The sequence below is a fragment of the Microtus pennsylvanicus genome, chromosome 1, assembly GCF_037038515.1.
Source record: "Microtus pennsylvanicus isolate mMicPen1 chromosome 1, mMicPen1.hap1, whole genome shotgun sequence".
Lineage (NCBI taxonomy): Eukaryota > Metazoa > Chordata > Mammalia > Rodentia > Cricetidae > Microtus > Microtus pennsylvanicus.
In genome coordinates, this window is record NC_134579.1 from 206069684 (window position 1) to 206094159 (window position 24476).

Genomic DNA, 24476 nt, shown 5'->3' on the forward strand with positions numbered 1-24476 from the left:
TATCTGTGTAGCACACATTAGTCTTGAACTCAAAAGCCATCCTGCCTCAGTCTCCTGAGAAAAAGAATCTAAACTGGCTGCAAAGAGGAAAGATGAGGGAAGTGGAAATCCAAGGAGACATGACCAGAAGTCAAAGAGTATGTCTCCAAATGCAGTTAAATATACTTAGCTGGAAATTTCAGTAGTAAATTGTAGCAGAGAATCCCACCTCTCCTTTTCTCTCTCTGGTTTTTCCAGACAGGGTTTCTTTTTGTAGTCTGGGCTGTCCTGGAACTCTTCCGTAGAACAGGCTGACCATGAACTCAGAGATCTGCCTGACTCTGCCTCCCAAGCTCTCAGATTAAAGGTGTGTGCCACCACCACCACCCTGTATGTCTTTTTCTCTAAAACATACATACCTTAACTCTTCGAGTAATGCTGAGAAATTGGCAGGTCTTATCATAAAGCTCCTCCAGGTTAGCTCTGTCCCAGTAGAAGTCAGGAGTCATCAAGAAATCTGAACTCAGGTTTATACGGTGCCTTAAATAAAAAGTACAGTTTAGTCTTTCATTTATGGTGAATTAACAATCAGTTCCTATTATATTTCATATATTCATGCTACAATAAGAACAGTTTTAAGTTCTGTTCTTTGAAAAGTATTTGAGAAGTGTACACACACACACACACACCTGTGCATCCTCTAAAGGAAAACCAAGAAGAAATAAAAAGGTAAAGATGGGCAAACCTCACTTTTCTTTTTACCTGCAGCTTTCCCTTCCTCTCACCCTCTGGGCTCATTGGCCACCTCTATTCTTTCAGTCACTGTATAAACACAAGACAGGTGGCAGTACATGTAGGCTAGCTTGGCAGGGACTGACCATGTAGCTCAGGCTAGCTTGGCTTTGGTAAGCCTTAGTCTCTAGTGTACTAGGTATACCAAGGGGTGTGCTGCCACACTGGTGCTCTCTTTCAGTTTCACCCATACTGTGGTATCACAAGTGTTTAATCTAATGTGGTGATGGTGGTGCACACCTTTAATCTCAGCACCCAGGGAGGCAGAGGCAGGTGGATCTCTGTAAATTCAAGGCCAGTCCACAGAGTGAGTTTCAGGACAGCCAGAGAGGTAGAGAGAAACTTTGTCTCGAAAAAACAAAAACCAAACAAACAAAAATGTAAATGCATGTTACATAGTAAAATACAAATAGCCATTCATTCATTAAGATATATGTTGGGGAAGAAAGCAGAAACACAGTAGACAGCATGTTAAGACTACCAAACAATGCAAAACTTTTTGATAGGGCCACCTGTACATTTCTTCATGAACAGATGTGTGTATGCATATATCAAGAGAAATAAACATTTTTGCTATGCAAATAGAATAATACTATATGTATAATTTGCAACTTTTGTATTTTAAGACAGGATCTCACTGTTACCTTGGCTAACCTGGAACTCAATGCATATACAACCTGGTCTTGTACTAACAGAGATTTGGTTCTTCCACCTCCACAGCAATGGGGTTTAAGGCACACAGCACCACATGCATCAATTTTCTTCTTCTTCTTCTTTTTTTAAGGACAAGGTCTCAGTCATGTATGATGATGCACACTTTTAATCCCAGCACTTGGGAGGCAGAGGCTGGCAGACCAGTTCTATAGAGCAAGTTTCAGGACAGCCAAGGCTACACAGAAAAACTCTGTCTTGGAAAAAAAAATAAAAAAATAAAGACAAGGTCTCAGGTAGTCTACCCTGGCTATTTTTGTTTTTGTTTTGTTGTTGTTGTTTTTCGAGACAGGGTTTCTCTGTAGCTTTGGAGCCTGTCCTGGAACTAGCTCTTGTAAACCAGGCTGGCATCGAACTCACAGATAACCGTCTGCCTCTGCCTCCCGAGTGCTGGGATTAAAGGTGTGCGCCACCACTGCCCAGCCGAGAATCATGAACTTCTGATCCTTTTGCTTCCATGGTTCCCTGCAGTGTTGGGAATCAAAGTCAGGCCCTTGTGCATGCCCGGCAGACTGCTACCAACTGAGTGACAGCTGCAGCCCCAAGACTCAACTCTTTACCTGACATACTTAGCCATGAATCACAGATCACAAAGATTTGTGATTTATTTATGTGCATATGTCCTTGGAGGCCAGAAGAGGGTGTCAGACCTCCTAGAGCGAGAGGTACAGCAGTTGTGCACTGTGTGATGTGGGTGCTGGGAACCAAACTCAGATCCTCTGGGAGAGCAGCAAGATTCTCAATTGCTTTCTAGTCCTATTTTTTTTTAAAGAATTATTGTGTTTGTTTATGAGATGCGTCTGCATGTGTGTGTGATGGGAAGCATGTGAAGGTCAGAGGAGAGCTTTGTGAGTTGTCTGTCTTTCCCGACCTTTACTTGGGTGCCTAGGATCAAACTCGGGTTTCCAGGCTTGCGACCAGCACCTGTTTGCTCAGACTTTCTTTGCAGTAACAGAAACACTTATTGTAAAGGGCAAAACAGGGTAAGGAAAGTCAGGCTTAGCAGAAGCTAGTCTCAAATTAGATTTATTTAGTCCTAACTTTTGAGTTTGGGCATTACAAATTGTTTGTCAGATTCTGCTTGTATTGGCTAGAGAAGAGGGGGAAACAATCTCCCCTACTTCTCAGAGAACACAAGTCTGTGTGGCTCTATTGCTGGATGCTCGTAATGAATGACCATGAATGAGCATCCCTGAGCCTGAGGAACACAGATACTGGAACCCTGAACCACTCCTCTGCGGGCTGATCAAAGGGGGTGGGAAGACAGTTCTGTGGACAAGGAGCCTTGAAGACACTCATCCCATGTGCAAAGGAGGGAGCTCGATGACATGCCCAGCGGACAATGGCAACCAGGACACATCACTCCGCAAAGACAGGAAATCACCAGTTAGGAGACAGGTCTTCCTCATCTGTACCACTGCACAGTGCTAAACTCAGTAAACTAGGGGGAAACCTCCCAGAAGAGTGATGCTCAGGGAGTAGGTGTAAAACGTCACACTCAGTATGATGTGCACTGCCCTATTTTCCTGGGGGTCTTGGGACGTGTGGCATGTTTAATGGAGAATAGTTTCGCCCTTCTGTATTCATCAGCTTTCCCGACAGTCCTAATGGAGCCTCCTGGCTTCTCATGGGGGAAGAGTTTTTCTTGCTTATAGTTAAATGTTTTCTCTTAAAGGAAATCCCTCATTTACAAGAGGACATTGTACCTGAGGGCAAAGAGCTCACCCATTTTCTGCATAACTTCTTTATGAGACAGCTTGACTTTCTTCCCAGCTTTTAATGCCTATTTGGAAGGAAAACAAAATCAAAACAACATCCACAATGGGCCTGTGTCTGTGGGGTCAGTGTCTGTGGGGTCAGTATCTGTGGGGTCAGTGTCTGTGGGGTCAGTGTCTGTGGAGTCAGTGTCTGTGGGGTCAGTGTCTGTGGGGTCAGTATCTGTGGGGTCAGTATCTGTGGGGTCAGTATCTGTGGGGTCAGTATCTGTGGGGTCAGTATCTGTGGGGTCAGTATCTGTGGGGTCAGTATCTGTGGGGTCAGTATCTGTAGCTCCAGTGTCCCTGTCTAGCAGGCACACTCTTTTTCTTTGTTATTCTACGTATGTCACAGCAAACACTGACGTCTTAGGCACAGATTTTGGTACACTGGGTGGGGAGTACTCCTGGAACAGGCAATCCTCCAGATGCTGGGGGAGGGGCATCGCATGTACATCTTTCTCATCACTGTCAGGGCTATGTAGCATGTTCTCAAGCGACACTTCGTCTTAGACGATGAATAATCTAGATAGCCGTTATCCAGATGAAATGTCCTAAGTCATATCAAGATTCTAGAATTTTATACCCAGGCTGTTCATTCTATCTGCTACAGTCTGGATCCTGAATGGCTCCTGGAGGCTGTTCATCAAGGCTTCATCTTGGCTTGTGTTACTGGAAAGTAGTTAACACCTTTTGAGGTGAAGTTGACTGGGAAAAAGTTAGGCCATTGGTTACATGGCCTTGAAGGGGCTGCTGGGATCTTAGTCCTCCTCTCTCACCGCTTCTGGCTGCTGTGAGGTAAGCAGCTTGCCCACCAGGTGCTTCTTGTCATGAGCTGCTGCCTCACCAAGGCCTAAACAATGCACGTCCAGCTACAAACTGTGATCCAAAATAACCCTTTCCTACTAAAACACTGGTTATCCTAGGCTTGTGTTTGCAGTGAGAGAAAGCTAATGCATCCTCTTTAGTATCTGTTCCATGATATAACATTCCTTGTCTCTCACTTCAAAGAGACCTGCTTTTATTCTATGTGTATGAGGATTTGCCTACACACATGTTTGTGCATCACAAGTGCCTAATACCAGTGAACACCAGAACTGGGTATTGGATCCCCTGGAACTGGAGTTAAAAGCAGTTGTGAGCCGCCATGTGGGTGCTGGGACCCAAACACAGGTCATCTGCAAGAGCAGCCAGTGCTCTTAATTACATATCCATCTCTGCAGCCCAGATTCATTCCTTATCTCTTTATTGAAAAGTGGGGCCTCTTTCCCAATCTTAGTCCTGTTATTCTGTTACGGTAGACATGCTGGGCCATGGCATCACCACGGGGCTACAGCTGCCCTGTTTCTGTGTCACTGGGTCACACTGAAAATACCATGAAGTCACAGCCAAGTCATCTGAAGTCTCCAGTAAAACACCAACGCGGACTCCCTTATCCTGACTTCATCACTTTACTATACTTTCTGCAGCTTTTTTAGTTATCACTGCTTTATACTCAAATGGGCATATTATTGAGCAATTAGTATTTTCCCCCCAAGAAGCCAATTTTTGATTAAAAAAAAAAAAGGCAGGGAGCTGATATAATTACCTCTGGAATTGACTGAATAGACTCAATAAATTTGTCCAGTGTTGCTTCCCAAATAGCCAGTTTCACTGGGAAAAGAAGGAAAAAAGGAATTTTCTTTACCACCACCGTCACATCTACACGGAATGCATAATGTCATGGTGCCTCTGTTGCCACTCAGGTAAGTGTCCAAGAAACAAATGTACAGCTGGGCATGGTGATGCCCACCTGTAACCCCAGCACCGAGGACTTGGAGGCTGGCTTGCGATACAAAAACCATGTTTGCACTTTCTAAGTGTGACCCAGGCATAAGAAGGGAATGTCACATGACATTTTAATAAATTAATTCATTTTTAATTTTTTTTTTGAGGCAGTTTCTCTGTGTAGCTATGGCTGTCCTGGAATTCGCTCTGTAGATCAGGCTGACCTAGAACTCACAGAGATCTGCCTAACTTTGCCTCCTGAGTGAGGGAATTAGAAGCATGTGCCATCACCACCTGGCTCAATTAATTATTTTTGAGACAGTGTCTCACTATGTAGCCCCAGCTAGCCTAGAACATTCTGTGTAGACCAGGATGGCCTTGCATTCACAGAGATGCACCTGTCTTTGCCACCTGACTGCTCAGACGAAAGGTATGTGCCAGTGTTGCCCAACAAGGGAATTTTTAATAATTTCAATAAAAAAACAGAAAAAGCAAAAGTAGCAGAACTTGAAAACTAAAGAGGATAAAAGACAGCAATAAAGTAAAGAAAGGGGGAGGTGAACTTCAACGTTCTGAGTGTGTTGGCGGAACACAGGCGTATCTCCCACTCCAGACTTTTGCTCACATCTCAGAAATGCAGTGCTGTGGGTCACGCCCAGCCCTATGGGAAGTTCTATACAGGAGGCAGGGGTGAGACTCCTCAGGGCTGTGAGCAAGTCACAGAAGCTCAGAGGCTTCCCACGGGGTCTGCACTGGCCCTGCAGCCTGATGCAGCGCATGATAAACACCTAGGGAGGAGCACCCGAGGCTTAACGGGGGCCATGATCCCAGTGCTGTGCCCTGCTCTCAGTCACTCATGGCTGGGCTCTCGGATTAGAGGCTGCTGAGTCTAACAGTCATGGAGAAGAGAGAACAAAGGCAGTGCCAGCAACAGGAAATACATTTTGAAGAAGTGAAGGTTTTAATACAATGAAACAACCAGTGGATGGCAGATTTTATACATTTTTTAAAGAGAAAAAGGAATATTAAGGCTGTATTGAATGCTATGAAAACAATCCGAAATCACTACCCAATTTCCCACTCCCCTCTGGGTTCCCACTTCCCTGCCTGTCCTGGAATTCATTCTGTAGACCAGGCTGGCCTTGACCTCAGCTCTGCCTGCCTCTCCCTCCCAAGGGCTGGGATTAAAGGCATGCACCATCACCGCTATCATTACAGATGTTTAATGAAGCTGTGTAATAGGCCATCTGCACAAAGTAGACTAACTTACCTGAGAGGCAAAGAGCATTGGAGAAAGCAAATTTTTCTAGAATGGAGTCATCTAAGTCCAGCTCCGAGTTTAACTTGATTTCTCCCCTGTGCAGTTTAGACTGTCCCCTATGAAAAGAGGAACAGCATCTTTTGAATCTTAAAAGCTGTGCACTTCTGAAAACCTGTCTTCCTAGAAGCCACTCGACAACTGTTGAGATCTTATAAACTACTTTGATCTGAGTAATTCCATTCCTAAAAACTAACCTACTAAAACAATCAGATAAAGCCTGTGTACCATGAACATTTTGACTATATTTCGGAGACACAGTGTCACACTGTAGCCTAGGCTAGCTCAAACACTTGGCGGTTCTCCTGTCTTGGTTCCTTAGTGCTGAATTACAGGTTTGGGCTACCATACCTAGCCAATAAATTGTCATTGAGCCACCACGTGGTGGTGGGAACTGAACCTGGTCCTCTGCAGGAGCAGGAAAAACAAAGACTCAATAGAAAGATATACTAGATGATTAATTCTACAGAACAAAAGAGCTAGAGCTGGGGGCCTGGGCCTGTAGCCACAGCATGGAGGAGCTGGGAGGGTCTGAAAGTACAGCGACTTCCATACTTCCTCATCTAAGGACGCCTGGCAGGACCTTGCACCTCTCAAAGTGGTTCTCCTGGATCACCTCCTCAATACATTTCTGTCATATTCAAACTCAACTGAAAAAAAAATACTTAAAAGTAAATCCTTCCTGGAACAACCTGATAAACTCATCCTGCTGAGAGCATGCTGTCATTAATTGAGGTTGCTAACATGACAATCTAAATGCAGCTCCTGTTCTTTGGTGTGGGTGCTGGCTTTGATCAGTAACTTAAAGAATCTCCACATATTTATTCACAGTGATCGCCTGTCCTCTTCAAGAATACGCTGAGAAATGCTTACTCCGTTTTCATGTAGTTCAGCTCTTCGTTCTCCCAGTGGACCAGAGCCACCTCGTAGGGCTGGGTTTCGTGTCTCTCCAGGACTTGCATCACGTGCTTCACCTAGGAGAGGGGTCACCTGGCGTTACACTGACTCTGTACAAGCCACGCGGGCTATCTGCTTGAGAACGTTTGCTATGTTTGCTACATGTTTTCTGAGTCTCAGTATTTAAGGAAAAGGCAAGCTCACCGTGACAGTAAACTAACCAAGTGACGTGTTCACTTCCTTTGACATTTGGAAAGTACAAAGAGATGAGCATCAGAAATAATAAATAAATAAATAAATGTGCCATTATTCAGCATCCAAAGAAAAACACTACTAACATTATAGTTTGTATTTGTTAGGTGTCTAAAATAACTGTATAGGCAAATTACTTGTAAAGATGAGAGATGGCTCAGCAGTTAAAAGCATTTGCTGCAGAAGACCTGGGTTCAGGTCTTAGCATCCATATGGTGGCTCACAACGGCCTGCTAATCCTGTTCCAGGAAATCTGATGCCCTCTTCTGACTCCCTTGGGCACTCAGCACTCACATGATGCAGTCACACACAAAAGATAAATTTTTTTAAAAAATATTTATTTATTTATTATGTATACAATATTCTGTCTGTGTGTATGCCTGAAGGCCAGGAGAGGGCACCAGACCTCATTACAGATGGTTGTGAGCCACCATGTGGTTGCTGGGAATTGAACTCAGGACCTTTGGAAGAGCAGGCAATGCTCTTAACCTCTGAGCCATCTCTCCAGCCCCAAAAGATAAATTTTTAATGAGCTAAAGCAACATAGCGGTGTAGAAAGTGCTCTCTAGTCCTGGTCTAGCCATGAGTAAACCTAGAGAATGCCTGTTTGTGTCTGCAGGGCTAAGGACAGGTCCCACATGTGTCCTTTGCTTTGTTTTTCATGTGAGTGGGGTTCTACTCTACCTATGGACATCTTCACGGCTATTCTTCTGAAAGGTGAATGTGCAGTTTACCTCTACACTCTGAGTGCCCGTCCTTGGGAGCGATTTCTAGTTTCCACTGTCTCAGGCGTCAGCCTGCTGCACTATCTTCCTGCTCTGAGGTATTTCTTGAAGAACTGCTAGGAGCTAAGCTCTATGGCAGAGGCCTAGCATGCTATTGCCAGCCCAGCAAAGAAGGGGATAAGTGGATGGGGAGACAGAAACACATGCCTTGAATTCTGCTAACTATTCCAAATTGCTCTCCAAAATAGCTTTCCCTTTTTGTATCTATATATTCATGAGTACAAATATTCACGAGTGCTCATAAATGCAAGGCCTGTCACTGGCCTTTTCTCCCTCTGCAATGTCAGGCGGCCACTTTGGTACATTTACTTTGTGGTCACACCTTTCCTCCCCTATGTTGTGGGTATCTTCTTCCTCTCAGTGAACCTGAAAACACAGAAGGAGAGGCACTGGGATTACTCATGGTTACCTGAGGAGTAGAATTTCAGGTGAGCAGATGAGCAGAGAAAGATTTGGGGCAGGCCTTCTCTCTCTCTCTCTCTCTCTCTCTCTCTCTCTCTCTCTCTCTCTCTCTCTCTCTCTCTCTTCTTGTAACCAAGAGACTGGCCTCACATTGTAGCCTATCCTGCAGCCTCTACTTCCCAAGTGTTAGGATTATAAGCATGCCCAGAATTTTCTTTTCTGTATTCTTTTTGGAGGCAGGTTTTGTAGCTCAGGTACTGGCTTCCATCTCACAATCCTCCTGCCTCCACTTGAGTTCTGGGATGACGGGCATGCACATGACTTATGGTGTACTTTACTAAGCACCAAGTATTGGCTCAACTCTTAATTCAACTGTATCATATGCAGACAATTGAAAATTATATTTTAGAAGATGAAAGGGATAGGCTAAATACTGTGTGACGCACAGAAAAGCAGACGTGGATTACAGAATGTCCCTGTGCTGAATACTAGTGACAAATTATTCTTAGAAAATTAGAGTTCACCTGGGCAGTAATGGTGCATGCCTTTAATCTCAGCACTAGGAGGCAGACTCAAATCTCTATGAGTTTGAGGCCAGCCTGGTCTACGAAACAAGTTCCAGGATAATTAAAGCTGTTACACAGAGAAATCAAAACAAACAAACAAACAGAAAAAAAAAAACAACCCAGAAATCTACATGCCTGTCCTTTACTATACTTACAGTTTTGTCTCTTACGTTCCAGAACACAGTAACTCCTTCCCTGATTCAAAGAACAGGAGAGTCAGCCTCGGCAAAGAGAGAATACATTATTTTTAGATTTATTGCTTTACTATGCCTCCCTGTATGTATGCACTATGAGTGCCTGGGTCCCAGCGAGGTCAGACGACAGTGCTAGGTTCCCTGGAACTGCAGTTACACATGGTTGTGACTCACCAGTACATGTGCTAAGAACTGAACCTGGGTCCTCTGCAAGAACAGCAAGTGCTTTTAACTGCTGAGCCATCTCTCTAGCCCCCGAGAAAACATTCTTCAGAGACATATCAAAAGCCATGTTTCGGCATCCTCTAGAGCAGTGGTCTCAGCCTTCCTAATGCTATGACCTTTAGTGCAGTCCCTCAGGTTATGATGACCCCCCCAACCATAAAATTATTTTTACTGCTATTTTATTACTACAATTTTGCTCCTGTTATGAATTGTAAGCAACTGTTTTCTGATGGTCTTAGGTGACCCCTGTGAAAGGGTTGATCTGAGGGGGTCGCGACCCACAGGTTGAGAGCCACAGCTCTAGAACACAAGAATGTAAGTGAAGACAATGATTTGGTTGATTAGGAAGACTGGCTTGCTTGAATCTGGAACTACAGACAGGAGCCACCATGTGTGACTTAAGGTTTAGCCTTTTTATTGTTTCACTCTGCGGCCCAGGCTAGCCTCAAAGTCACAGTGATCCTCCTGCCTTAGCCTCCAGGCTGTTGGGAATATGGGTGTGAATCACCATATTGGCCTAACAGTTTATATTCTTCTGGATGTCTATCTTTCTGTTCTGCCACTTACTGGTTCTCAGATTATGGGTTATTTCCCAAATGCATCTGACCCTCCCTTTTCTTGGTTGCTAAATGGGACACATGGCTGCTACTGCCATTGTCCTGTCATTCCAGTCTTTAAAAGGACAAGAAGTGTGAACCAGGGTCCCTCTGTTAGGCATCTGGAATGGCCACGGCAGGCTAAGCCTCCGCTGAAACCCGACAGAAGGGGAGGGGAGGCAGCAGGCATGGAGCCTCATAAGGACAGTGACAAGGCTGCTCTGCACTATTTGTATATTCAGTGAAAGACAGCAGGCAATAATGATTTACTTGTACTAAAAATTTTCATCTTATAAGTTGATCTACCAGGGGCTGGAGAAAGCGTTCAATAGGTAAGAGAAGTAACTGCTCTTCCAGAGGACCCACATTCAATAACTTACAACCATTTGTGACTCCAGTACCAGGGGTACCAATACCCTCTTCTGGTCTCCTCAGGCAGGCATGCACATAGTATACAGATACATATGTAGGCAAAAAATTCATGCACATAAAATCAACATATTTCTAAAAAGATGATTTACCAGGAGATTCATAACCCTGACATTTGTCCCAGATGAAGTCACAATCAGATGGCAAATTCAAACCCCAAATGCACTGGCATAGGAAGATCCCAGGAGAGGCATGCCCACCCTGGAGACTCCAATCATCTGAGTGCAACCATCTTTCCAAAGCCATTTTGATCCTGTCTTACCTGAACAAGAATATTGTTCCGGGATCACCTTCTTTTGCAGCGTTCTCCACACCCATCACCAAAATATTTGCTGCATCTGTGATTTAAAACGTCAGTCAAGGCTGTGTCGAGAGGTGACAAACTGCAGACAGTGGCCTGTCCACGTTGTAATCTGTTCTGAGGATCACTTCACAACCCCTGATGTTCCACTATCAACTTCCCACTGAAGAAGGGTTTTAACACGTGAAAATGGGCTAGGCAGTGGTAGTGTATGCCTTCAATCCCAGCCTTGGGAGGCGAGGCAGGCTGGAATCTGAATTCCAGGCCTGTCTGGTCTACAGAGCTAGTACCAGGACAGCCAAGTATACACAGAAAAACCCTGTCTTGAAAAATCAAAACCAAGGAGAGATGGCTCAGTGGATAAGAGCACTGCCTACTCTTCCAAAGGTCCTGAGTTCAATTCCCAGAAACCACATGGTGGCTCACAACCATCTGTAATGAGGTCTGGTGCCCTCTTCTGGCCTGCAGATATACACACAGACAGAATATTGTACACATAATAAATAAATATTTATAAAAAAAATAAAAACTAAGCCAAAACAAAAATAAAAAATAAAAACCCAAAACAAACAAAACAAAAAAAACCCACCAAAACCAAAATAGGGGCTGGGGAGACTGCTCAGTGGTTATGAGTGTTTGCTCTTCTTGCAGAGGATCTGAGTTCTGTTCCTAAAACTCATGTTTAGTGGCTCACAACCACTTGTAACTCCAGCTCCAGGTGATCATACACACATGTGCATGCACACAGAGACACACATATAAATAAAAATAAATCTCAGAGGATGGATCAGAGGTTAAGAGCACAGCTATTCTTCCAGTGGATCCAGGTTCCATCCTGAGTATCTACACAGTGGCTCAAAACCACTTGTAACCTCAGTTTCAGGGAATCCAACACCCTCTGTGGACTCTGTAGGGTACCAGGTGAGCACATAGTGCACAGACATACATACAAGCAAAATTCCCATATAAATAATACTTAAAAAAAACCACGAAAATCTTAGAAAATGAAATTGGAGCCGGGTGTTGGTACACGCCTTTAATTCCAACACCTGCAGAGGCAGGTGGAGCTCTGTGAGTTCGAGGCCAGCCTGGTCTACAGAGCGAGTTCCAGGTCTGGCTCCGAAGCTACTGAGAAACCCTGTCTCAAAAAACCAAAATAAAATAAAAAAATAAAAAAAAAGAAAATTGGAAAGTAAGAAATTTTGTTTCTAGAACATTCTATAACCTGTAACATTAGCAGTGTTATCTACAACTGCTCATTCACACCAAGTTCTGACTCAGTAACCAGTAGTCCAGTTAATAAATATTACAGCTTTAGGTTCAATATAGCTATCAGGAATTAAATGTCTTTGTACAAAATTAATTTAAAATAATACATATACAGTTAATATGTTATTTCTTTAACTGCCTCTTAAAATTCTTATACTTATGTAGATAAGGTCTCACATTCTTCAGTAGGCCTCCTCCGTATGTAATTAATGACGACCTTGAACATCTTTTGGATCCCTCGGCCCAGACTTGCTGGGATTACAGGTGTGGACCAGCACACTTGGTTTTACCGATGCTGGTGGTCAAAGCCAGGGCTGTGTGCGTGCAAACACTAACAGCTGATTCATATCCCTCACCCCATGAATTTTAAATTAAACTGTGTGGAGTTTGGATGATAGAAAATGAACAGAGAAAAGGAAAGTGATATTTTAAAAACTTAGACAATTTTAAGGCCAATCATGAAATTTACCACTATAATTACTTTAACCATAACATTTTAAATCCTTTTAATACTGTTGAATATATCAATATTCATCAGTATTTGTTTTGCCTATTAATGTAGTAAGAGTTCCTGTATGCATATCTTTTTTGGTTAATTAGATTTGATTATAAATATAGTATCCTGCCTGCATGTTTCCCTGCAGGCCAGAAGAGGGCACCAGATCTCATTATAGATAGTTATGAGTCACCAGGGTGGTTGCTGGGAATTAAACACAAGACCTGGAAGCACAGTCAGTGCTCTTAAGCTCTGAACCGGCTCTCCAGCCCTTGCATATCTTCTATAATGTAAATTACAAGCAGAATATTCCAATTAAAACATTGTTACTAGGGCTGGAGAGATGGCTCAGTGGTTAAGAGTGTCTGCTCTTAACCTGCTCTTCCAAAGGTCCTGAGTTCAATTCCCAGAAACCACATGGTGGCTCACAACCATCTGTAATGAGATCTGGTGCCCTCTTCCGGCCTGCAGGCATACACGCAGACAGAATATTGTATACGTAATAAATAAATAAATATTTAAAAAAAAACATTGTTACTAATTTGTATAGTTATGTACGATTTCTCCTCCTTTTTAAATCTCTATGTGTTTAAGACCATGGCTAGTCATAACCCAGGATGGCTTCCCACTTGTGGTCCTCAGCCTCTTGAGTGCTGACGTTAGAGGAACAAGTTCTCTGACTTGGTTTCTAACATCAGGATTCCTGGTAGACTTTTGACAGCGACAAAACCCCTAAATGACCTTTTGGAGCATACTTGCCAGTTCCCAGAGTATGGCAAAGGAAATGAAGAGATGCAGGGTCACATCAGTGGCGGTCATGGCTACCCCTGACCAATTTTTCATCTCAGGGGTTCTGGACAGAGTTTTGTTCTTTTTCGTTGAGACAGGGTTTTTCTGTGTAACAGCCCTGGCTCTCCTGGAACTCACTCTGTAGAGCAGGCTGGCCTCGAACTCACGGAGATCTGCCTGCGTCTGCCTGTGCTGGGATTAAAGGCGTGCGCCACCACTGCTGGCTAAAATAGGTTTCTAATGCGACAGTGAAGCAGCGTACGGAGCAGTGGCTTGGCCGTGTGTGAGAGCACTGGGTCTAGCTCACCACACTGGGAGGTGCTTCAACTTTTAAGAGGTGAGGCCTACTGGAAGGAAGACAGGTCATTGGATGTGCACCCTTGAGAAGGATCCTTGTCGCTCTGTGGGGCGGTTTCCATTGCCACACGACACACTCTTTGCCAGGATACGCTGCCTCAACACAGACTCCCAAACATGGGGTCTGACCATGGACTGGACTCTCCAAAATGGGAGCTAACGTCGATCTTTCCTGATTAAATTTACTGCAGGTATTAAGTACAGCAGCAGGAAGCTAACACACACATCCCCTGATCTCAAATGACAGTGATCCACCCTATAAAGATAAGCAAAGCACATTTATCTTAAGCCAAACCTTCTCCACAGGTGTGTTTAATTGCATCATTTGAATAAGGACCTCTGGGACTACCTTCCTACTACAAACCAATGGAAAGGAAACACCACCGCTGGAGAGCTGTTTTCTAAGTAGCTTACGTGGCCCTGGGTTAGGGCCGCAGTACCTCGAGGCAGGCTTGTCACCTCCACATATCCGCAGGAGACCAGCTCTTGCGACAGACTTCCCAGGTGATACTCCTCCGCGGTTGCAAAGGCCGTGCACTGCATCAGGTCCTGTGCAGGGGTGAGCACAGACTAGGGTTAGCAAAGGGCTCAAGCACCTGCCCTGGCAGTTGGATTCCACTAGGGAACCCTATCCTGCCAGAACAGCACCCGAGGGCGTGATTCCGGATCTCAGTGAAGACGAAGAGGAATGAATTGCACTGAGGTAGATTTCCACTCAAGGTACAAAAGATTCCACTAGCTAAAAAAGCGGGCAGGGCAGCACTGAAAGTGAAGGCCTCTGCACCAGCGCGGGACCAAACAGAATGAACAACGGCACAGTATGGAAGCCTGGCTGGAAGACATTTCAGTTTGCTAGTGCAAAAAGTCTGTGGCTGCAGCCAACGTCATTCCACTGTCACTAGCTTTCATGAGATCTTTCACTCCACAAAAGCTCCAGTATTTTCACTGGTATGCAGGAAATAAAGTGGTCTGTGCATCTGAGGATACCTTCCGGTTCGCATTCCAGGACACAGCAGAGTGCTACTCAAACAGTCCCGGTGTGTGTTTAACACACGGTAAGCAATACTCGGTGCCTTTTCAGACAGCACAGGGCACGGCAACCCATTTGGATGTTTTCCTATCAATTTAGTTGGCTCAAACCAGTTTTTTAGATTTATGATTAATTTATGTGTGTGTGTGTATGCCTGCATTGAGTTTCTCTGTGCACCAAGTTTGTGTCGGTTACTGTGGAGGCCAGAGGCTGTAGGATGATCGCCTGGGGCTGTAGTCATAGGGAGTTATGAGCCACCTGGTGTAGAGGCTGGGGTTTGAACCTGGGCCCTCTGCTATAGCAGGCAGCACTGTTAGTTGCCGAGCCATCTCTCCAGCACCCAAACCAGCTTTTCAGACAAGTAAGGTGAGGAGGGGTATGCCTAGCATGTACAGTGTGATCTTCAGCACTGCACAACAAAGCCAGCAGGGAGGGTGCAAAACATTACTCCTAAGAACAAATGTCACACAGCTGTCTGCCATACATTTGGGTCACTATATATGTAAATATTCTTTTTATTAGAAATACGGCCCAAAGTCTGAAAACCAACGGCTTCAAAACTGATGTCACAGAAACAAACAAAGATTTCAGATATAGAATTTTGGGGAAAATGCACTACATTAATAAAATGCTTGCTTTACAGGGCTGTTGATAAAGTGCTCAGACCTGTTCAGAATTTACTAGAACGACTTGTTGCTGTCTACTTGTCCATGCCAGGCTCTCCCCATGCTCTGGTGTTCTCAGCATGAACCTTGGTGGGGCACTGTAAGAACTACATCCTTCCCACTCTAGAATAACTCTCAACTTCTCAAAAAACGGATTCAGCCAGCCTTCCCTCTTCCTGCGTCCGTCATACATTCTGTTCTGCTTCATAAGCAGAAGAACCAGTGGAGGATGGCGTCAACATCCACACTAAGATGGAATGGCAAGCCAAGGAAACACCTGCTCAGAAGTATAGTGTAGCATAGCCTCGATGGAAGCAACTGAGCCAGGGACTAGTGATGGATCAGCAGTTAATAGCGAGCAGTGGCTACTCTTCCAGAGGACCCGGGTTTGATTCCTAGCACCCACACGGCCCTCACAACTGTCTGTAACTCCAGAAGAAACCAAGTCAGATAAGCTGCAACGAGTGAAGAATGTGGAGATAAACAGCACCCTCCTTGATGTGGGAGGTCCTTCTGTCTATGTGTTGCTTTTATTGGTTAATGAATAAAGGAACTGCCTTGGCCTGTTGATAGGGTAGAACTTAGGTAGGTAGGAGAAACTAAACTGAATGCTGGGAAAAAGAAGGGTGGAGTCAGGTAGATGCCATGGATCCGCTGCCTGATACAGACGCCGGTAACTTTAGCTGGTAGACCACAACCAGGTGGCAATACACAGATTACTAGAGATGGGATAAATTAAGATGTAGTGATTAGCCAATAAGAAGCTAGAGCTAATGAGCCAAGCAGTGATTTAATTAATAGAGTTTCTGTGTGGTTATTTCAGGGCTAAGCAAGCCAAGTGACCGGGAACAACCAACTGGCCTTCCCTTTTGCAGACAGCTGGTAAGCTAGATTTCACAGTCACATTCAAGAAAGCATGATATGCTTTTTATAACATCCGTGGGTCAAGGGAGCCAAAGGTGGGGATGGCAGTTTGCAGCAGGTAGCAGGCAGGCGTGTGCTTCTGGATATGAGGGGTTCCTAAGAGTCCAGGGTGATGCGAGCAGAGGTTAAGATGGTTGAAAGGAGTTCTTTCAGGACACAGCAGGCAGGCTCCTCTCAGTGAGACCTGGAGCGTTTTTTGGTTTCTGGGGCAGAATCAGGGCAGCAGGGTGGGTGTCTAAATGACTTCTGGGACAGCACGGTTTGAGCTGCCGTGGGAACAGCAGATGTAGAAAACGGAGGCTGGCATAAGAGGAGAAAATGCAGGAAGAGGGTGGGCCTGTGGCTACCTTGCTCAGGAGAAGGCGGGTCAGTGTCTAGATGAAGAACACATCTTCAGACACACGGTCTCTACTTAGCGGAGTCTGCTGGAAGCTGTCCTCTCCCATGCTGGAGAGCATCTCTCAGGAGAGTTAGCTCAGGTTAACGCGACTTTCCTGTACTCCTGCGTGTGCAGCCACGGAATGCTTCTATTAATAAATGCCTCACAAGATTTTTGTTCTTTTTCTATTGTTTTGTTTTTGGTGACAGGGTTTCTCTGTGTAGCTCTGGCTGTTCTAGAACTAGCTCTGTAGACCAGCCTGGCTTTGAACTCAGAGATTCCCCTGTCTCTGCTTCCTGAGTGCTGAGATTAACGGTGTGTGTCACCACCACCCAGCACCTCAAAAGCTTTATAAATAGACTCTTTCTGAAATCTTGTTTGCTATTTATTTAAGCCCATTTCAAAAGAGGAAAGGGATCCATGAAGTAGGCTGAATTTGTGTTTTGTTATTTTTTTGGTTTGGCCTATTGATGTAAGCAGCTCTCATTTTCATGAGTCTTTTCTACCTTTTCCAGCATATCTTTATTTTAAAGTGCTAGTTAAATTTACATATGTTGGCACATACTTTAGGTTTGGGATGGGAACCTGTTCCTAAATAGGTGACCAAAGCTTCTTAAACAGTTATTGGATTAGATCACTCCTCTGGCTACAGAAGACACACGGTCCAGCAGATGGAGCTAGCAATCTACGTGCTTCCTCTTTGAGAGCGCCGCTCCTGCAGCATGAGCAGCCTGCATGGCAATGCTGCTTCCGTTTCTCTGACACTAGGACAGAAGGAACTTGGATTTAGCCTTCATCCTTAGCTCCCCGTAGAGCTGAAACCAGTGTAGTTCCCTAGTGATACGGGACACTGGAGCATCACTTGAGTCTCTTCTTGTTCCTGGCACACATTCCATACCCCCTGGAATTTTTAGCATGAAAGCAATGCTCTTTATTCTGTGAAGATAACTCTTGGGCTCTGGGTGAATTCATGATAGGGATTGGATGCTGGGAACACCAACTCTGATTCAAAATGTGCACCCTTCGGCTCCACCTCTGCGGAGGTAGGTAAGAAGGCTGGAGGCTACGTTAACTGGCAGAGCACCCCAAGGCTCTGGCAGAAGGCCCTTGCTGCAGAAACTGCCATCTGTGACAGTCTGGGTAGAGGCAGCACAGGAGTGAAGCCAAACTGGGATCCAAATACAAGCCATTCATGAAGTCCTTCAATGCCCAACGACCAGGCATATGCACCGTGGCATGGTTTTTCTCTTTTTACTGAGACAAGGCCTTGTTATTTAGCCTTGGCTGGGCGGAAACCTGCTATATATATATACCAGGCTGGACTTGAACTCAGAGATCTGTTTGCCTCAGGCTCCCAAGTGCTGAGATTAATCATGGCCTCAGCTTGTACTTTCTTTTTCTTTTGAAAGTAGGTCTCACTATATAGCCAAGGCTGACCTCAAATTTGATCCTCCTGTCTCAGCCTTCTGAGCCACGAGGTGCTTGACAAAGTTTCCCTTTTCAGAATCTGTTAAAACAAGCCCCATCAATATAAACACGTTCAGGGGCCAGCCTCTCAAGTCTGAAGACAGACATTCTGACTGTTCTGGCAGATTCAGGAGGCCCAACCAAGGCTGAAACATGCACGTTCTTTTCTTTGCAAACAGGACCTTGCTAAACAGATCTTCCAGCTGACTCAGCCTCCTGAGCTGAAATGGAGACTGGATATGTGCAGCGCCACCTACAACCCTACAGACAGTAAAGGCCTTTTGCCTCTTTTCTCATCTTAGTACAAGGCATGGTGAAGACATCATTCAAGATACAAAGTGAACAAAGGCCTTGACTCTGACCCTAAACTGTTTATAGCTTGGAGGACAAATGCAAATGGCCCCTGAAAAAAAAGCTCAGAAACTCCTTAACAGTGAATAAAAATCAATACCAAAACATTCTTGAACTTCTAGAGGGTAAACCAGCAAGACCTGACTGCTTCCATTCTGTCTGCTGTGTCATTCCCTCACCCTGCACAGCCACCACAGGCTGGTAACAAACACCTGCCGGTTGGCAGGTAAATCTCAATTTCCTGATGCATTGCTGGTTCAATTCTTGTTTTGTTTTTCATTTTTTGAGACAAGGTTTCTCTGTAGCTTTGGAGCCTGTCCTGGAACTTGCTTTGTAGACCAGGCTGGCCTCGAACTCACAGAGTTCCGCCTGCCTCTGCCTCCAGAATGCTGGGATAAATATGTGCACCACCTCCCTCCCCAGCATCTGGTTCAATTTAAAAAAAAACAAACAAACAAGCAACAACAACAACCACAACACGAAGCAGGTATTCTCACAGCTGCACCCTGGCTGGACTGGATGGATGCGCCTTTTCTAATTGTCTCAGGCCTCACCAACCCCCCTGAACAATGACGGAGGCCTTTTGTGCCACACGTGATACAGGTAACTAGCTCTTGCAAGATAAACTTTTTGTTGGTTTGGCTATGTCACGCTTCAAAGGTCTCGAACAGAATTCTCAGCTGGTTGCCCAGTTGCCCTATGTTGGCAGTGAGGGTATGGTGCAACACATGCAGGCACAGAGGGCACACAAGGACAGATGCACTCAGGGGGCACTGAACTAGTAGGCTTTACCTCATTCACAGAAAGGTCTGGGAGGTTGCTCCTGGATGGCTGACGGGTCCGGGATGCCTTCAGGGGCCTCTTGATCTGTGGAAGGTCTTGTTTTGGAACAAGTGTGTCTGTCGATACAGAGTAATGCCTTTTTACTGTTTTTATAAACCACTTAGAGCATAAGAGATTTGGTCTGTAAGTTACTTTCCTGGGAGTCCCAAAGGGGCACATGGCTGGCAGACGTGCTTCTCCATCCCAACAACGGCCAACATGTAATGGAGAGGGTCCGCTTGCGTTTGGTATTAACCCGCTCATTCCCAGGATCTTTGGTTTATTCCAGCTGTCAGCTCTTACACTAGGACAGAATGAACCTAAATGGGTCTGTATTTTCAGGGTGCTCCGGCATGCTGCGCTTCCAGATTCCGAACGTGGTTCTAACGGGAGCCCAGGGAGCCTCCTGCACTGACGTGCTTTTGATGACACGCTGTGTAAAGAGGCCAGGCTCTGGAGAAGTCTGCCTGACATGACCACATCTCAGGCTGCAATCAAAAGAGTTGAAAAGTCAGGCTGGATTTTAAAAATATGTTTAAGATACACATACACTTCCTTAGGAAACACATATTTCTGTTAAAAATTTGTACAACATGGGCTGGAGGGAGAGCTTAGCAGTTAAGAGCGCGTGTTCTTTTTTATTTAATGGTTTACTTTATGGGCACTGGTGTTTTGTCTGCATGTGTGTCTGTGTGAGGTGGAGTTACAGACAGTTGTGAGCTGCCACGTGGGCACTGCAGACTGAATCCTCGTCCTCTGGAAGAGGAGTCAGTCAGTGCTCTCAACTGCTGAGCCATCTCTCCAGCCCTGAGCATGTGGTTTTTTTCTGTTTCCTTTTTGTTTTTGGTTTGTCAAGACAGGGTTTCTCTATGTAGCTTTGGAGTCTGTCCTAGAACTAGCTCTGGAGACCAGGTTGGCCTCGAACTCATAGAGATCCACCTGCCTCTGCCTCCCGAGTGCTGGGACTAAAGAGTGCACCACCACCAGCCGGCTTTCTGTTTGTTTTCTGAGACAGAGTCTCCCAACAAGCGGTCCTGGCTGGCCTGGAACCCACTCGGAAGCCAGGCTGGCCTCAAATGCATAAACATCCGCTGACTCCGACTCCTGCATGCTAGGACTAAAGTCACCTACACCAGATCCAGCACTTGGTTTTGCAGAGGACACAGGTTCAATTTCCAGCACCTACACGGTGGCTCACCACCATCCACTGTGCCCTCTTCTGACAAGCACGAGGTGCATAAACATACAAGCCAGCAACACACTCATAAAAATTGTAAAACAGAAATATTATAACCTAATCCTATATATACACACACATACATACACTTACCCATATATAATTACATAAATGGCAAAGGTCATAGTTTGGTGGTAGAGTACTTATTTAGGATAAACAAAGTTCTGGTTTACACAATCATGCAAAAAATACACACACACACACACACACACACACACACACACAAACACTCTTTTTTTCCCCATTAAGTCATTATTTGGTGTCTTTCTGGAAGATTATAAAATCATAAATTTATTCTCAACAACAAAGATGTTAAAAGAGAAAAAGGTATGGAACCGTTTCATTATTTTGTAATCTTAAGTATTTAAAAAACTGGGTGTGACGGTGCATATCTTTAGTGCCAGTGCTCAGGAGGCAGAGGCCGGTGAGTTCAAGGCTATCCTGCTCTACACAGTGCGTTCCAAGTCTGTCAGAGATACATATGGAGACCCTCTCTTAAAAACAAAACCAAGCAAAGAAACAAACAAAAAACTCCAAACAAAACCAACACACACGCACGCACACACACACCAACCTGTACTTCCACATTCAACTACTTGGAAGGCAGAGGCAGGCGACCTCTGTGAGTTCAAGGCCAGTCTGGTCTATGATACGAGTTCCAGGACAGTCAGGGCTATAACACGGAGAAAGCTTGTCTAGAAAAACAAAAATCAAACCAACAAAAAACATCAACTAGCAGAGGTCATAGGTGCATCCAAGGTTAAGTACCCCTGCCATCATATTCTAGCCTTTGGAGAGACTGGGCATTTTTTCCTTTTCATCACAATGCCATGGAAGAGCCCAAACCACACAGCTGAGCACAAGACGCAGAGCAAACAGAAGAGGCTCACTCAGTTCTACAGGAAAGGCTCCCAGAAAGAAGACTGGCTTTTTTTTCTTTTTTAAGGGGGAAGGCGCTATTCAGTTTGGGGCTGGGCATAAGGAGTGGTGTTAGGCATATCAGACAGGCAAGCACACACACAGCCCAAAGGAAATGGGCTGTTACGTGTGATCCCCTGTCTTACAATATAAAATAGCACATTTTTAAAAAGCTTACCTACAGTAAGTGATGATAACAATTCTTAAAAATTAGGTGCCAAAGATACAAGCATTGATCAGAGACTTTATAATTCACAGTCCAGCCATAGAGACAGAATATGACGTACAAAGGGTACGTGGTCTTGACAAGGGAGGTCCTGGGGTCAGGAGTGTGACATACTCAGAGGTGACATTTACAATGGTTCATGAAAGGGCAGATAGCCGAGCAAAGCAAACAGGTCAGGTACACAGTATTCTTTATCTAACAAACAGGATGAGAACAACCAACCTCAGCTGAGAGGTGAGCTGCAGGAGATGAATCAAAGTGGCCGGATACCACATGGCACATTAAATGATCCTACGGGCTCCACAGGGTTTGAAATAAGGGAATTGTGTGGTCAGGTGTGTGATTCAGAAACATGTCTCCGCTAATGATGTGAAGGAAGAACCGAGGAAAACTTAGATGTGACATTCCAGCACTTCCACACGCTACACGCCGCCCAGGAGACATTTCCCAGAGGGGGAAACTGAGGTCTAGAGGCTAAAGGAGTTGCTTAGGGCTGGAGAGATGGCTCAGTGGGTAAACATGTCTGCTGGTAAGCCTGATGGCCCAAGTTCAACACCCCAAACCACAGGGTAAAGATAATTGGCTCCTGTGGGCCGCCCTCCGACTGACCTCCACATGCTGTGGTGTCTGTGAACTCTCCCCATCTCTAAAGAAAGTGAAGCCAGCCAGGCTTTCCTTATTGCAAGGACCAGATTCTTACCACTATCTTAGGTACCTGTAAAGGAGATTATGTTATTAAAGCTAATTTTATCCACTTTTTTCTTTTACCATTGCATGCTCTAGAAACCGTAAGATCTCCCTGGTGTTTCCTGTAAGTGTGGCCCAGGTTTCTGATTTTATACTTGTCACTCCCCCAAACACTGCCCCCCATCTTTCCAGTCCATTCCTTCTCCCACCCAAAGCTAACAATTCTCCCACCTAGGCAGGACATACAACTTTCAGTCTTTCCTCCCCTGCTTTGATCTTCACATCCAGGTCTACTCTTATAACCCTCCCATTCCCCATGAATGCCTCCCCTAACCCCAGTCCTAAAGAACTCCAGCCCCCACACTGAATTGTGGCTACGCTCTTGCAGCTCACGAGGCAGCCAACTAACCATTTCCCATCTCGCTCTCCAGCCAGGGCCACTCTCTTCTGGTGGGTCTTCTATGCTGCTCAGGACCCTATCCCTGCTATTTCCTGCGGTCTCCCCTCTCCTTGGATCTTCACGTCTCCCCCGTGTTTCTCATTCTCAATGATAACCTTGCTTCCTCGTTTTTAAAATAAAGATTTATATATTTATTATGTATATAGTGTTCTGTACTGCACGTATGCCTGCCATGCTTGTGAACCACCATGTGGTTGCTGGGAATTGAACTCAGGACCACTGGAAGAACAGCCAGTGCTCTTAACATCTGAGCCATCTCTCCAGCCCGCTTCCTCTTTCACTAACAAAACAGAAACAGAAATTTTACAAGATGAGCCCTCAGCGATCATCAGCATGCAACCCGTTGCTGTTGTGCCCATTGGTCAACCACCCTCTTCTACAATTTTTGTTATTTATGGGCATAAGTGTTTGCCTGCACATATCTGTATATTATGTACATGCCTGGTGCCCATGAAGGTCAGAAGAAAGCATCATCCCTTTGGATATCAGTATTCTGATTTCCCAGAAAATTAGGAAACAACCTACCTCAAGATCCAGCAATACCACTTTTGGGTATATATCTAAAGGATGCTCAATTGTACCACAAGGACATGTGCTCAACTATGTTGATAGCAGCATTGTTTGTCATAGCTAGAACCTGGAAACAACCTAAATGACTCCAACTGAAGAATGGATAAGGAAAATGTGAAACATTTACACAATGGAGTACTATACAGCAGAAAAAATAACAACATCGTGAATTTTACAGGAAAATAGATGGATCTAGAAAACATCATTAGTGAGGTAACATAGACCCAGAAAGACAAATATTACATGCACTCACTCATAAGTGGCTTTTAGACATAAAGCAAAGAAAATCAGTCTGTAATTCACAATCCCTGAGAACCTAGACAACAACGAGGAACCTAAGAGAGACATACATAGATCTAATCTACATAGGAAGTAGAAAAAGACAAGATCTCCCGAGTAAATTGGGAGCATGGAGACCATGGGAGAGGGTTGAAGGGGAGGGGAGAGGAAAGCTGGGGAGCAGAGAAAAATGTAGAGCTCAATAAAATCAGTAAGAAAAAAAAAAAGAAAAGAGGGCATCAGATCCCCTGGAACTTTCTCCCCACCCCGTTTTCTTTGGCGTCTAGAATATCACATTGGCTGTTTTCGTCTCCCGGTCTCTTTTGCTAGTTACGCATCCATTCAAGAATGAGACACATCGGGACTCAGTCTCTGAGTCATTTCTCTTCCTGCCAGTCTCTTGGTGACCTTGGCCAACGACACACCATCACTGAGGAGTAGCACATATTAAATATGACTCCAGATGACTCTAAGCATCAAAAATGTAACCTGCTCAACACTGAGCATGCCAACTCTTCCACAAAAACACCCGAACTGCACCTTTCCCCATCCACGTGCCAATCCTAGCCCTAAATCTGGAAT

The 24476-nt window shown here is 44.9% G+C and overlaps 1 protein-coding gene across 6 annotated transcripts in view; it reads right to left on the reverse strand.

Moving 5' to 3' along the window:
* Rmnd1 (required for meiotic nuclear division 1 homolog) overlaps nt 1-24476 on the reverse strand; it is a 35002-nt gene that overhangs the window by 8854 nt on the left and 1672 nt on the right. For 2 of the 6 annotated variants that reach the window (XR_012907960.1, XM_075949792.1), the window contains exons 2-10: nt 19488-20005; nt 14320-14428; nt 10930-11005; nt 9379-9418; nt 7195-7295; nt 6274-6380; nt 4825-4889; nt 3189-3265; nt 399-519 (exon numbers count right to left, since the gene is read on the reverse strand). Coding sequence is in view for 2 of the 6 variants with exons in the window: in XM_075949792.1 (XP_075805907.1) it covers nt 399-519; nt 3189-3265; nt 4825-4889; nt 6274-6380; nt 7195-7295; nt 9379-9418; nt 10930-11005; nt 14320-14428; nt 19488-19991 (1200 nt within the window). In the remaining 4 variants the exon portion in view is untranslated. Of the gene's footprint in view, nt 1-398; nt 520-3188; nt 3266-4824; nt 4890-6273; nt 6381-7194; nt 7296-9378; nt 9445-10929; nt 11006-14319; nt 14429-19487; nt 20006-22507; nt 22616-24476 lie in introns of those variants that run through there. The other 4 variants (XM_075949787.1, XR_012907966.1, XR_012907970.1 and 1 more) reach the window with 4 other exon arrangements.